Source organism: Oncorhynchus keta, chromosome 29, assembly GCF_023373465.1.
Source record: "Oncorhynchus keta strain PuntledgeMale-10-30-2019 chromosome 29, Oket_V2, whole genome shotgun sequence".
In the NCBI taxonomy this organism is placed as follows: domain Eukaryota; kingdom Metazoa; phylum Chordata; class Actinopteri; order Salmoniformes; family Salmonidae; genus Oncorhynchus; species Oncorhynchus keta.
Window position 1 is genome coordinate 29,068,767 of NC_068449.1, and position 12,534 is coordinate 29,081,300.

The window sequence follows — 12,534 nt, forward strand, 5'->3', positions numbered from 1 at the left end:
GTCTTTTAAAAAGGAAGGGCTTGCTAGATCCACAAAAACACCCAAACCTAATCCTGAGCTGTGGCAGATTTTAATGATTGACCCACTAACTGATGGCTCCTAACCATCAGTGATGGGAGAGATCTTCCAGCCCACTGGTGTAAGAACTGGGGGGGATGGGAGAGGTCCACAACTCTCATTTGGGATTTGCTGCCTGCCTGGCAGGTTGACATTTATTGGGATGACGCTTGTCATTTCCCTTATGATTGGGGACCTTCATATTGCAAATGGACGGTCCCTTACTGGACGTCTGCAAGTGTTATTAAAATAGGCCAAAGTCCTCAGGTCGTCCCCCTGGGCCCGGTGTTCCGGGAAGTAAAAAAGAAAAATGCGTTTCCTGGACAATTGGTTTCAGCAATATCAAATTGTCATAAAAAATAATTCTGCCCTTCTGGAAAATTCCACCAGCTGGCTGTATATGGCAAATGGACATTTCCTCACCAAATGGACATGGCCGTTTCTCGTAAACAACAGACTTCAAACGAAACTATGTGAGCACAGAGGTGGCCAAATGTACTTTTAGCCCAGAAACAATATGGCATCGAGGCACTCTGAGTTAATGGACATTTTGTAGGATTAAATATTGAAGACAGTGCAAGTTTGACCGCTTCACGTCAAAGTATATACACCTACGGTGTAAGGAAAAATACAGTTGAAGTCGGAAGTTTACATACACCTTATCCAAATATATTTAAACTCAGTTTTACAAAATGCTGACATTTAATCCTTGTAAAAAATTCCTGTCTTAGGTCAGATACGATCACTACTTTATTTTAAGAATGTGAAATGTCAGAATAATAGTGGAGTGATGTATTTCAGCTGTTATTTCTTCCATCACATTCCCAGTGGGTCAGAAGTTTACATACACTCTTAGTATTTGGTAGGATTGCCTTTAAATTGTTTAACTTGAGTCAAATGTTTTGGGTAGCCTTCCACAAGCTTCCCACAAGAGGTTGGGTGAATTTTGGCCCATTCCCCCGGAAGTGCTGGTGTAACTGAGTCAGGTTTGTAGGCCTCCTTGGTCGCACAAGAAACATGTTGGTATTACAGACTCCGACAGGTTGAAAATGTCAGTGAAGACATTTGCCAGTTGGTCAGCGCATGCTCGGAGCACACGTCCTGGTAATCCATCTGGTTGGGGTTTGTACGTACGGTGACATCATCTTTGCCAGTGACTGGTGTGGTGTACTTCTCAATGCCATCAGAAGAATCCCTGAACATTTTCCAGTCTGTGCTAGCAAAACAGTTCTGTAGCTTAGCATCTGCTTCATCTGACCACTTTCTTATTGACCGAGTCGCTGGTGCTTCTTGCTTTAGTTTTTGCTTGTAAGCAGGAATCGGGAGGATATAATTGTGGTCAGATTTGCCAAATGGAGGGCGAGGGAGAGCTTTGCATGAGTCTGTGGAGTAAAGGTGGTCGAGTTTATTTTTATAAAAAATAAATCAATTCTTCCTCTGGTTGCACATGTAAAGTGCTGGTAGAAATTCGGTGAAACTGATTTAAGTTTCCCGGCGTTAGTCACTGGCCACTAGGAGCGCCGCCTCCTGGGTGAGAGTTTTCTTGCTTATGGCCTTATACCGCTAATTGAATGCTGTCTTAGTGCCAGCATCGGTTTGTGGTAGTAAATAGACAGCTACGAAGAATATAGATGAAAATGCTCTTTGTAAATAGTGTGGTCTACAGCGAAGGTAAAAAAATGTAATAAAAATGGGACCTATGGTAAAGTGAGATTACCCACTTGCCGTCGGATCCTTACAAGGCACCCAGACCTTCGCCTTCGATGTCTCTTTCTCCTGCAAATTACTTGTCGGGCATCTGAAGTAAATCCTTTCCGCCCGACTCGCTAAAGAAAAAGTATTCCTCCAGTACGGGGTGAGTAATCGCTGTCTTGTTATCTAGAAGCTATTTTCGGTCATACGATATTGTACAAAATAAGTTACAAATAACGTGAAAAAACACACAATAGCACTTGGTGAGGGGATCGTAAAACGCCAGCCATCTCCTCTGGCTCCATCGTAGTGTTAAATTAGACTGGGGTGCCACTAAGGTTAGGGAAAGGGTTAGATTTAAAATGATCAGAGTGTGTCAGATAGTGACTGACCTGCAGAGTTGTGGGATGTAAACCAAAATCGAATCTGAGATCAAAATCAATTGGCTATAAGGAAAGGGTGTTTTAATCAGTTATATCTTCATCTTCAACAGGCAAGGGCATGGAGGAGGTGAAGAGACTGCTGCTGTTGATCCTAGGCTGTGCTGTACAGGTAACATAGCCTTTTCTAACATATTAAACAGATTTTAAACAGATTTTCTTTCTTGCAAAATTGATTTGATCTCAATGATAATCTGAATGAATAAAGTTAAAATTACAAAACATTAACAAACCCTTTTAATTGAGCCAATCAGTTAGGCCTACTTTAGAATTAGATTCTCATTTGAAGACTGAGTCGGTATAGAAGCAGTCAGTCATATCCTTTTATTATACTGTAAACTATCGGCTTTGGCAAACTTTATACATATTGTGTGTGTTCAGTACCAGTCAAAAGTTTGGACACAACTACTCATTCAAGGGTTTTTCTTTATTTGTACTATTTTCTACATTGTAGAATAATAGTGAAGACAACTACACATATGGAATCATTGTTGTAACCAAAAAAAGTGTTAAACAAATCAAAATATATTTGAGATTTTTCAAAGTAGCCACCCTTTGCCACGATGACAGCTTTGCACACTCTTGGTATTCTCTCAACCAGCTTCATGAGGAATGCTTTTCTAATGGTCTTGAAGGAATTCTCACATGCTGAGCACTTGTTGGCTGATTTTCCTTCACTCTGCGGTCTAACTAATCCCAAACCATCTCATTTGGGTTGAGGTCGGGGGTTTGTGGCCAGGTCATCTGATGCAGCACTCCTCACTCTCCTTTTTGGTCAAATTGCCCTTACATAACTTGGAGATGTGTTTTGGGTCATTGTTCTGTTGGAAAATAAATTATAGTCCCACTAAGCGCAAACCAGATGGGATGGCGTATATCTGCAGAATGCTGTGGTAGCCATGCTGGTTAAGTGTGCCTTGAATTCTAAATAAATCCGTGTCAACAGCAAAGAACCATCACACCACTTCCTCCATGCTTCAGACCAAAGGACATATTTCCACTGGTCTAATGTGTTTCTTGGCTCGTGTTTCTTGGCTCGTGTTTTCTTTGCAGCAATTCGACCATGAAGGCCTGAATCACGCAGTCTCATCTGAACAGTTGATGTTGAATTGTCTGTTACTTGAACTCTGATGCATTTATTTGGGCTAAAATTTCTGAGGCTGGTAACTCCTAATGAACTTATCCTCTGCAGCAGAGGTAACTCTGGGTCTTTCTTTCCTGTGGTGGTCCTCATGAGAGCCAGTTTCATAATAGCGCTTGATGATTTTTGCAAATGCACTTGAAGAAACTGTCAAAGTTCTTGAAATGTTCCAGATTGACTGACCCTTAATGTCTTAAAGTAATAATGGACTATTGTTTCTCTTTGCTTTTTTGAGCTGTTCTTGCCATAATATGGACTTGGCCTTTTACCAAATAGAGCTATCTTCTGTATACTACCCCTATCTTGTCACAACACAACTGATTGTCTCAAACGCATTAAGAAAGCAAATCCACAATTTAACTTTTAACACTGCACACCTGTTAATTGAAATGCATTCCAGATAACTACCCCATGAAGCTGGTTGAGAGTGTGCAACGGGTGGCTACTTTGAAGAATTTCAAATATATTTTGATTTTCTGAACACTTTTTTTTGGTTACTACATGATTCCATGTGTTATTTCATAGTTCTGATGTCTTCACTATTATTCTACAATGTAGAAAATAGTCAAAATAAAGAAACCCTGGAATGAGCTGCTGTCCAAACTTTTGACTGGTACTGAATGTGTATAAATGTATACGTTTTGTCACATATACCGGATGTGAAATGTGCTGTTTTACAGGGTCAGCCATAGTAGTATGGTGCCCCATCAGGCAAATTAGGGTTAAGTGCCTATATTTATTTTCACGTTGTTGACTCAGGTATTTGAACCAGCTACATTTCGGTTGGCCCAGCGCTCTAACTGCTCGTCTACCTGGTGCCCCACCTTGCACCTGATCACACCAGGAAGTAAAGCTGCATTGGCATAACTTTACATGTTAGAACGCATCCCTGTATTAACTGAAACAGATAACATTAAACATTAGTGCAACAGCAACGGCCTGTTATCTTATCAGCATTTTAGAAATCAATTCAAAATGGCCCTCAAAAGTTTTGAGATTAATTTCTCTTTTGAAGTCAACATGTCCAATGTAGCACCAGTATACCAGAGCATGTAAGAGGCTCATAGAGATAAAGGGTTAAATAGTGCAGGGCCCACCCACCTGTACCTATACCAGAGGCTGTACTGTTCCATTCCCTTGGCTCTATCTCTCTACCTTCAGTTCTGTACACTATTGTTTTCATTCCCTCCAATCACCTGGCCTCTCCCCCTCTTTTTTTTTCTCTTTGTTACACTGCCCTGGTTTTTCTTGTTCCTGGGGAAAAAGCAGGATAGAGATGAAGTGTTGAATAGTTGTTGACTTTTCCTCAGTTATTTTTCCGAAAAAAATGTCAACGTCATGCATAGATGTAATACATTTTCAAAGTTCATGTATCATCTATACCTTTTTAATTGTTTTCTCCCCTTTGAATGGTAATTACTCAAGTCTGTGCTTCCTCAAGTCCTCCACATTAACTGTATTTCTATACGATTTAGAACATTCTTTTCAAATGGCTTATTCATATTTATGACCATTCAAACACCCATTCCTTTGTGTTCAATAGAGAATGTGAAAACCTGATTTTAGTTTATAGTCGCGACCTATAGGTATCTAATAGAAATGCCTGCCATTGTTACTTCCTCTGCAGTGTGAGAGGAAAGAAGAGATCATTGAGAAAATCAAACTGCTCGACATCGAGAAGCAGGCAGCCATCGTCTCCCACATTCAAGAGGTGAGTAGTGCAGGTGTTCAAGTCAAAGCAGGCACACATGTTCATGTGCATCAGCCCTTTTTTTGTAGTGAATTTTTCTTCTCATGTTATCTTCAGGTACGCATCTGGCTAAATCTGGCACATTTACAGAGACCTTGATTGATGTGCACTGTCCCTGTCAAATAAATCTAATGATGTAAAGACATATTCAGGTTTTACTCCTAGGCCTACACTTTAACAGTATGGCATTTCCTTTGACATTTCATGTTCATGCGTGCCTGTCAATTTGATTATTGAGAATATTTTATCACATCTACTTTACATCTTCACATAGACACATTAAAGTCTTATTCCCAGGCCTACAGTAATATATTTCTTTTGACAATATTGTTATTTTTTTGCTTCACAGACACAGAAATACAAGGGAGGGGGCACTGTTACTACACATGTATTGGGTTTCAATGTAGAACTAATGGCATTCCTGTTTACATTTGTTATATTGTCTGTCTACCCCTTCAGGTGACCCATAACCAGGAGAATGTGTTGGACATGCAGTGGCTGGAGCTGCCAGACATGCCCCCTGAGGAGCTCAACCCCCTGTCCCGTAACATGGCGCTGCACCTCCGCAAACTCATAGATGAACGAGATGAATGTGCAGAGGTTGGCATCTAAGACGGAACAAGTCTGAAACGTGTCCAAATCGACTGTATTACCCACAATAAATGTACTGTCATTCAGACATGATTTGTGCCCTTTCTATACACGGTCAATAGACTGACAGAATTATTCTCCACCATCCTCCAGGTGATCGTGGAGCTGACCCAGGAGAAGGACTACCTCCAGTCCCAGCAGCCCTCCAATCACATGGGTTACCCCTGTCCTGAGAGGAATGTGTTGGGCCTGGACGGACCCGTCTCACTGCTGTCCAAAGAGGACCGGCAGCACCTGGCTGTGGAGCTGGCCGACACTAAAGCCAAACTGAGACGCTCACGGCAGGAACTGTGAGTCAGAATAGGGGAGAGGATAGTCGGGGATAACATTTTAGTACATTTTAGACAAATATTCCCAAAGATGTTAACTTCAGAAACACTGCAAGCCCTCAGAAAATATATTGACTCTAAATAAGCTACACTTAACATGATTACAAAAATGTATATATGTCTGAATAAATGTATTTGCCAACCTAATGTGTGCTGTCCCTCTCCCAGGGAGGAGAAGACTGAGCATCTGATGGATACCAAACATGAGGTGGAGAGGCTGGACCTGGAGATGCAGAAACTCAAGCAAGAGGTGTGGATTTCCTCTTAGATTTAGAACCCCCCCCCCTTTTCTCTCCCTGTTTCTCAGTTTCCTCCAAATCTTGACCACAAATGACATGTTAGAAAAGTTTTGAAATTCCATCTTCAGAAGTTTCACAGTAGTGAACATTTTAGCTGATGTCACATTCTCAAAGCCATTACAATTTTTGGATATTCATATGAGACTAGGAAATTCTGAAATGGAAAGATCTGTTATTTTGCCGTAACCTCCAGTCCATCTAGTTTGTTGTATAATTCATGTGCCTTTACTTTGTAACAACCAAACAGAGGCAGTATACAATTACTGCAATTATAACCTCCAGACCAGATCCATAGTGTGCTTTTATGCCCTGTGCAGAACATGCAGGTGCTGGCGGAGGCACGGTCGGTGCGTGCCTACAGGGATGAGGTGGATGCTCTGAGGGAGAAGGCAGCCAAGGTGGACAGACTGGACACAGAGCTGTCACGCTGCAAGGAGAGGCTACACGACGTCCACTTCTACAAGACACGAGTCGAGGTGAGAGACACTGAGCATTGAATTTAATTGATTTAAACTCGCCAACATCAATTTCATGAAAGCTAGAATAAAATACAATACTGTACATTGACAACACATGTAAAAGGAAAATACCTTTGTTTGCTCCACTGTTCACGCACCTTTGTTTGAAAGTGAGGTAGGGACAGCATTTATTTTTCTCATTATCAACACACATCCGCATGTATAGCCCATCTCATCTGTCAAGACAAATTAATATTGGTTGTGCATATTAAGACCCATAATCCTTAGCAGCACGTCTTTCATGTCTCTGGGTCAAATCAGTTCCACTTCATTGACTAGAACCCCTGCTGTCTCTGTCACAGGGGAACAATGGCACCTCCTGATCAGCAGAATTGAGTTTGTCCAGGAAAGGAGCTCCACAGCTGTTAGTGGCAGGCCTTTGAATCACTATTTCCTATTGTCTCCATCTATGCCTCATTTATATTTCACTGTCTCCTTACTGAGATTTAAACATCTATGGATGTATTTGCTACATTGCAGTCCGACTGAACAGAATTACAAATCACCTTGTTTCCCAAATAACTACTCATTATGTGATCATGATTAGAAAACCTGCACAGCGTCTCAGGCCAATCCCCTTCAACACGCTGTATATGTCCCTCTGTTTTAGGGCTGTCCCTAAAATCTCCAACCAATCAATTGGTCAAAAATTGTAAACATGTATTTTCCATATATAGACACACCCTGTGTGTTTAATAAAATAAACTATATATACTGAACTTGTCTGATGCTTTAAGCATGCTGTCAACAGAAATAAGAAATAGCATTATAAATATTCACTTTGATCTTCATCAGAATGCACTCCCAGGAATCCCAGTTCCACAATAAATGTTTGTTTTGTTCGATAAAGTCCATAATTTATGTCCAAATACCTCCTTTTTGTTCGCGTACACAATCCAAACTCACGAGGCGCGGGCAAGGCCAGGCGAAAGTTCAGACGGTCATATTACAGTTCGTAGAAACATGTCAAACGAAGTATAGAATCAATCTTTAGGATGTTTTTATCAATAATCTTCAATAATGATACTGGTAATAGGGTATGTTAGCGGTCGGCAACCTTTTCGATTTGGAGTACCAATTTACTCTTACCATTTCTACCGATCTGCTTGCCAGTTATGATTTTCGTGTAAAGGTTTCATTTAATTTATAATAGTCTCAATCATTGTCATGTGTTTAATCTGAATTATATCAAAATTTAAATTATACATCTAAAAGCAGGTAGAAAATATCCCGATTTTAAAAATGTATATAAATCGCATTGACTATCATGGCCTGTCTGCAATGAACTTGTATCAACTATCGACTGTGTCCGGCCCGACGCTCACGCTAGCAAACATCCAACATTGTATCAAATATTCTGGGCCCTCAGTTTCCTGCGCAAGTGAGCTCAGGACAGACAGCTGTAGGCTATTTGTGCAAGGAATAAGAAGTAATTGGGTGTTTTTATGTTTTCACTGGATCTGAGCATTACATCTTTCCCATTCATGCCGAGTGGTTATCGATAAGGGAGAGAGCTGGAAAATGTTTCAAATAGTTTGAGGAACTCATTCTCATTGGATAATAAAAATACTTTGTTTACTTGCTGTTTTAGGTGAAGAAAAAATAATTCTATGCGTAATCAGGTGTGCGTACTTACTCAACGTTGACAGGAGGGCTCCAAACAAGAGGCGATTTAATAAATTGGCAAAACTCGTAAATGGAATGAAATAAACCAAAACTTGTTTCTCACAGGTGTTGTGAGCATTGCAAACATGTCCATGGTGATATAAGTAATGGGGAATTGATAGACGCAAACAATTGACACAATTAAGTTATGAAACCATGAATTTGCAAGAGAGAGCACATTCTGGAGAGATGCTGTAAGTGCCTTTTGCATCTTAGCCACACACCCCTTTTTCTTGGACTGCGGCATCTCCGCGACCTCAATGGATTAGTCCACTGAGATGGCCGTGAATCAGACGGGTGTCTCGTGTGCCATTAAGGATTTAAAAAAAAAATGTAGATATTAAACTAAAAACTAAAAAAATCTTAGTCAACCAACAGCCTATCGACCAAACAATCGACCAGTCGACTAAATGGGGTTAACGCTACTTTGTTTCCATCTGACAGTTTGTCTGTTTTTCTTCTGTGTGTATTTCCAGGAGCTGAGAGAGGACAACGTGACTCTGATTGATACCAAAGCCATGCTGGAAGAGCAGCTGGGGGCTGCCAGGGGGCGCTGTGACAAACTACATGAGTTGGAGAAGGAGAACCTGCAGCTGCGCTCCAAACTCCATGACATGGAGATGGTAAGAAATGCAGTAGGGATTGGTCCATCTGTCTGTTTGCCTGTCCATCTGTGTGTGCTATATGTCAGTGTATGTTATGTCAATGCAGTGTTTGTGTATACAGTGCATCTGGAAATTATTCAGACCCCTTAACCTTTTCCACATTTTATGTTAGCCTTTTTCTATTTTTATTTTTAAAATTCCCTCATCAATCTACACACAATGCCCAATAATGACAAAGCAAAAACAGGTTTTTAGAAATTTCTGAAAATATATTTTGAGTTTCTCCCATTTTTCTCTGCAGATCCTCTCAAGCTCTGTCAGGTTGGATGGGAAGTGTTGTTGCACAGCTGTTTTCAGGTCTCTCCAGTTCAAGTCCAGGCTCTGGCTGGGCCACTCAAGGATATTCAGAGACTTGTCCCAAGCCTCTCCTGCATTGTCTTGGCTGTGTGCTTAAGGTCATTGCCCTGTTGGAAGGTGAACCTTCGCCCCAGTCTGAGGTCTTGAGATCTCTGGAGCAGGTTTTCATCAAGCATCAGGTTTCTTCCAGACATGACACTTGGCATTCAGGCCAAAGATATCAGTCTTGGTTTCATCAGACCAGAGAATCTTGTTTCTCATTGGCTGAAGTGTCCTTTAGGTGCCTTTTGTCAAACTCCAAGCGGGCTGTCATGTGCATTTTATTGAGGATAAGCTTTCGTCTGGCCACTCTACAATAAAGGCCTGATTGGTGGAGTGCTGCAGAGATGGTTGTCCTTCTGGAAGGTTCTCCCATCTCCACAGAGGAACTCTGGAGCTCTCTGAGTGACCATATGGTTGTTGGTCACCTCCCTGACCAAGGCCCTTCTCCCACGATTGCTCCGTTTGGCTGGAAGGCCAGCTCTAGGAATAGTCTTGGTGGTTCCCAAACTTCTTCCATTTAAGAATGATGAGGCCAATATGTTCTTGGGGACATTCAATGCTGCAAGACATTTTTTGGTACCCTTCCCCAGATCTGTGCCTCGACACTATCCTGCCTCTGAGCTCTACAGACATTCCTTTGACCTCATTGCTTGGTTTTTGCTCTTACATACAATGTCAACGGTGGGACCTTATATAGACAAGTGTGTGCCTTTCTAAATCATGTCCAATCAATTGAATTTACCACAGGTGGACTATAATCAAGTTGAAAAACATCTCAAGGATGATCAATGGAAACAGGATGCACATGAGCTACATTTTGAGTCTCATAGCAAATAAATGTGATACCATTTCTAAATCTTTTTTAGCTTTGTTATTATGGGGCATTGTGTGTAGATTGACGAGGGGAACAAATTAATTGAATCCGTTTTAGAATAAGGCTGTAATGTAACAAAATGTGGGGAAAAAATCAAGGGGTCCGAATGCTCTGTTAACTGTGTATATGTTGGTGTGTGTGTCTGACTCACCCTGCTGTCCCTCTCAGGACCGGGTCACAGATAAGAAGCGCCTGGAGGAGTTGATAGAGGAGAACATGCTGCTGGAGATCTCTCAGAAACAGAGCATGAACGAGTCTACCCACCTTGGCTGGGAGCTGGAGCAGCTTGCTAAGAACAATGACAACAGCGACAGTAAAGGCGCACACACATGCTTTTTCACTCACTCACTCACTCACTCACTCACTCACTCACTCACTCACTCACTCACTCACTCACTCACTCACTCACTCACTCTAAACATGTGTAGGTTTTTTCCCCAGCTACATCACTGAGTAGTGGGCCTGTACTGTTCAGTTCATAGGTTTGTTTTCCGGGGCCACACATACGTAACATGTCTGCACGCATGTAGTCACTGTAGGGTCTGCTAAATGGCACGTATATTATTCTGCTGACAGCCAACATGTATAAATCAGCTTTGATTAGTGGCTGATGGAGATTTTGGTTGAAAAATGCTGAAAATCAAAGATTCTCAGTGAATCCTGCCAGAACTTGTGGCGCAACCTAAAATAAAAAATTAAGTTCAGACACTATGCTGTTGATACTTGAATTAGACAATTGAATTGTATCATAATTTCAGTTTTTTTATTAGAGAGGTTGAACATCACTGTAGATTTACACAACATGTCTTTGCAGTGGTGTGTGTGAGGGGTTCTATTTTGGCCTCTGTTGAAGTTAATATTTAACTCTGTATTGTCAGAAAGGTAATCTAGTAACTCAGCAGCTGGCTCAGCTGTTTCCCTCGGCCCCACATGTATCACTGTGCCTGGTCCTCTAACTGTCAACACATACAGATGTGCTCATATTTGTTGGTACCCCTCCACAAAAAAAACGAAGAATGCACACTTTTCTCTGAAATAACTTGAAACTGACAAGCAATTGGCATCCACCATTGTTTATTCCATATTTAATAGAAATCAGTCTTTGCTTTAGATTTTTATTCAACATAATATTGTGAATAAGAAAACAAATGAAAATGGCATGGACAAAATTATGGGACCCGTAACCTAATATTTTGTTGCACAACCTTTCGAGGCAATCAAATGTTTTCTGTAGTTCTCAACGAGACTTCTGCACCTGTTAACAGGTAGCTTGGCCCACACTTCCTGAGAGAACTGCTCCAGCTGTCTCCGGTTTGGTGGGTGCCTTCTCCAGACTGCAAGTTTCATCTCTTTCCATAGATGTTCGATAGGATTGCGATCAGGACTCATAGAAGGCCACTTCAGAATTGTCCTATGTTTTGTTCTTATCCGTCATTGGGTGCTTTTAGCTGTGTGTTTTGGGTCATTATCCTGTTGGAGGACCCATGACCTGCGATTGAGACCGAGCTTTCTGACACCGGGCAGAACATTTAGCTCCAGAATGCCTTGATAGTCTTGATTTCATTGTGCCCTACACAGATTCAAGGCACCCTGTGTCAGGCGCAGCAAAGCAGCCCCGAAACAGAACCGAGCCTCCATGTTTCACTGTCCGTATGGTGTTCTTTTCTTAAAAAGTTTCATTTTTTCCATCTGTGAACAGAGAGCTGATGTGACTTGCCAAAAAGCTCCAGTTTTGACTCATTTGTCCGAAAGGCATACTCCCAGAAGGATTGTGGCTTGTCAATGTGCATTTTAGCAAATTCCTTTCTGGCTTTTATGTTTTTCTTTCAAAAGTGGAGTCCTCTTGGGTCTTCTTCCATGGAGCCTGTTTTCGCTCAAAACGCGACAGATGGTGCGTTCTGAAACTGACGTACCTTCACCTTGGAGTTCAGCTTGTATCTCTTTGGCAGTTATCCTTGGTTCTTTTCCAACCATTTGCACTCTCCTTCTGTTCAATCTGGGGTCGATGTTCCTCTTGCGGCCGCACCCAGGGAGGTTGGCTACAGTTCCACGGACCTTAAACTTCTTAATAATATTTGCAACTGTTGTCACAGCAACATCAAGCTGCTAGGAGA

The 12,534-nt window shown here is 41.5% G+C and overlaps 1 protein-coding gene across 1 annotated transcript in view; it reads left to right on the forward strand.

The window, feature by feature from the left end:
* Window positions 1-12,534, forward strand: part of LOC118362681 (protein Daple-like) — a 75,223-nt gene that overhangs the window by 31,727 nt on the left and 30,962 nt on the right. Inside the window, exons 5-12 of the mRNA XM_052485221.1 lie at window positions 2,243-2,301; window positions 4,958-5,041; window positions 5,540-5,680; window positions 5,825-6,021; window positions 6,229-6,310; window positions 6,677-6,835; window positions 9,019-9,165; window positions 10,589-10,733. Of these exons, the coding sequence (XP_052341181.1) occupies window positions 2,243-2,301; window positions 4,958-5,041; window positions 5,540-5,680; window positions 5,825-6,021; window positions 6,229-6,310; window positions 6,677-6,835; window positions 9,019-9,165; window positions 10,589-10,733 (1,014 nt within the window). The remainder of the gene's footprint in view (window positions 1-2,242; window positions 2,302-4,957; window positions 5,042-5,539; window positions 5,681-5,824; window positions 6,022-6,228; window positions 6,311-6,676; window positions 6,836-9,018; window positions 9,166-10,588; window positions 10,734-12,534) is intronic.